The sequence below is a fragment of the Nannochloropsis gaditana genome, assembly GCF_000240725.1.
Source record: "Nannochloropsis gaditana CCMP526 unplaced genomic scaffold scaffold334, whole genome shotgun sequence".
Taxonomy (NCBI): domain Eukaryota; class Eustigmatophyceae; order Eustigmatales; family Monodopsidaceae; genus Microchloropsis; species Microchloropsis gaditana.
The window spans coordinates 29,349-31,446 of NW_005803619.1; the positions used below are offsets into that span (position 1 = coordinate 29,349).

General features: G+C 51.6%; 1 protein-coding gene across 1 annotated transcript; it reads right to left on the reverse strand.

Moving 5' to 3' along the window:
• Positions 1-215: 215 nt before the first annotated feature.
• Positions 216-1,040, reverse strand: NGA_2010200 (uncharacterized protein; the record flags this gene model as incomplete). The annotated part of the gene is made up of 1 exon (XM_005854958.1): positions 216-1,040. A coding segment is annotated over one exon (742 nt), but the record flags the coding sequence as incomplete, so codon positions are not given.
• Positions 1,041-2,098: the final 1,058 nt, after the last annotated feature.

Consider the following 2,098-nt stretch of genomic DNA (forward strand, 5'->3'; position numbering starts at 1 on the left):
GTAGAGATTCGCTTTGACACGTGTGGAAGGTCTATCAATTTGAAAGCGCGCCAGACAGGAAAAGGACACATGCGCCGACAACAAGGGTGATGTACAAAGAGGAAGGCCAGTGCCCATCGCATCAAGGCTTCCGGGAACTGAGCACGCTGTCCGAAAAGGAGTCAAGTGAATGATACGTGATTTCAAATAAAATAGAGAGCATGAGAGACGTAAGCCATTAAAGATTTTCATGCTATTTATTGATAGCCTGGCGGCGTTCACTCCCTTCCCCCTAACCCTTGAGTTACGTAGATACGTCTCACTTTATGGCTTCCCCCGGGGGACCGTCTGACGACAATAGCTTTTTCCGCAACGCCTCCATTTTATCTGGGCGGCCGACAAGAAATTCCTTCCCTTTCACGCGCAATAGAACACCGAGCGCTGGCTCGGAATCATGCTCGACCGCCATACGCAGGGCGTTTTCTGCCAGTCCTTGGATGTCTGTATTGGATAGACCATTCACCTTGACGCGGACTACGTTATGCGCGTCGAGAAGTTCCCGGAGGGAATTTAAATGGCTTTTCAACACCCCCTTGGCTCCCAGGCGAAGGAGGGGCTTGCGTTGTTGGTTCCACAGGGAGTCGAGCACTTGGGGTGGAAAGAGTGGAGAGTTATATTGAACAATTGTCGAGCCTGGCAACGGTTCGGAGGAAGAATCCATAGTTGATGGCCTTTCGTTGTTCTCCGTGTTATCAAGGGCGGAAGCCCCGTACTGACTGCGAGGGCGGGACCAGGGAGACAGCATAGCATGGTCACTGGCAGGCACACACACATTGCTGCCTCCACTGGTCAAGCGCCGGGGGCTGACATGCATGGAAGTGTGGATGAAGGCGTTTGCAGGAAGGAGAAGGAGGAGCATGGAAAGGATGCCGGTGCGGATAGTATATATAGAGGTAGGGGGGGGGCGGACGAAGAGAGGCGGCATTGGCGGCTGGTATCTGTTGAAGTTTTGCTGGGCCGAGCAATCGACAAGACTCAGGCACCTGGTACCACAACACCTGGCAAAAGTACGTAAAGGAAAGGTATGAACGATCAATGTTGACACGGGAATGAACCACACCCACCAAAATCCATGGTTTTGGTGGTGCACAGGCGTCGTTTGTGCGAGGGTGGGAGGCTCGGATCGCCCGAAGAACAAGCCACGGGCGATTTCCTTGCGTGAAATATGTTCAATACCCTTCTGTCAAATCTCCTCCGGACACAGACCCGCGTGCGCGATTACAGGCAGCCACTTTTCGTCGTTTTGTAGATCGTCTTTTGATTCTCATGACTTGGTGGATTCTTTTTTCCTCTTTTCCTCTTACACCCACGCAGAGACACCATCACATGCCTTTCATCACTCCTCCTGTGCTTCGTCGATCCATTCTGCTCAAAGCTCTTCCTCCCTTTGCCTCGCGAAATACATGTTTATTACAACCTGTATTGACGACATGCTTCCGTGGACGCTTCTTTGCTGCTGCCGCCACTGCCCACCGAGCCGTGGATATCGAAAATAAGCAAGAGAGTCATCTTCTCGACGCTGCAGTACGTATATGTCTCCCTCCGCTTTTCAACTCATGTTAAACCCATGATTTCACAGAATTAAAAATTACATCCCAGCCGCCTATCCAGAATTTTATCAATGGCGTTTTTGTTCCATCCAAGGCCAAAAAGTGGATTCCATTGCGAAACCCTGCCACGCAAGAAGTACTAGGCAGAGTGCCCGAAAGCACACTAGGGGAGGTAAGGGTGGAAACAATACCGCAATAAGAGAAAGGAAGCGAGAGAAGGGGATGAAACCATGAAGGCAAAATGTGTCATGCGAATGCTGTTATGCATGTGTACCGTCTTCAAGCACATTGATTGCCTCAATACCTTTTTCGTAACCTAAACCTACTCCGTACAGTTGGAGTCGGCCGTTACGGCGGCCTCCCACGCTCTTGTGGCATGGCGAGAGGTACCGATCCAACAACGCCAGCGCGTCATGTTCAAGCTGCAGCATTTGATCCGAGAAAACACGGAGGCCCTGGCGGAGAGCATTACCCGGGAACAGGTAGGGTTCCAAGGCGGGGGGCAGGGC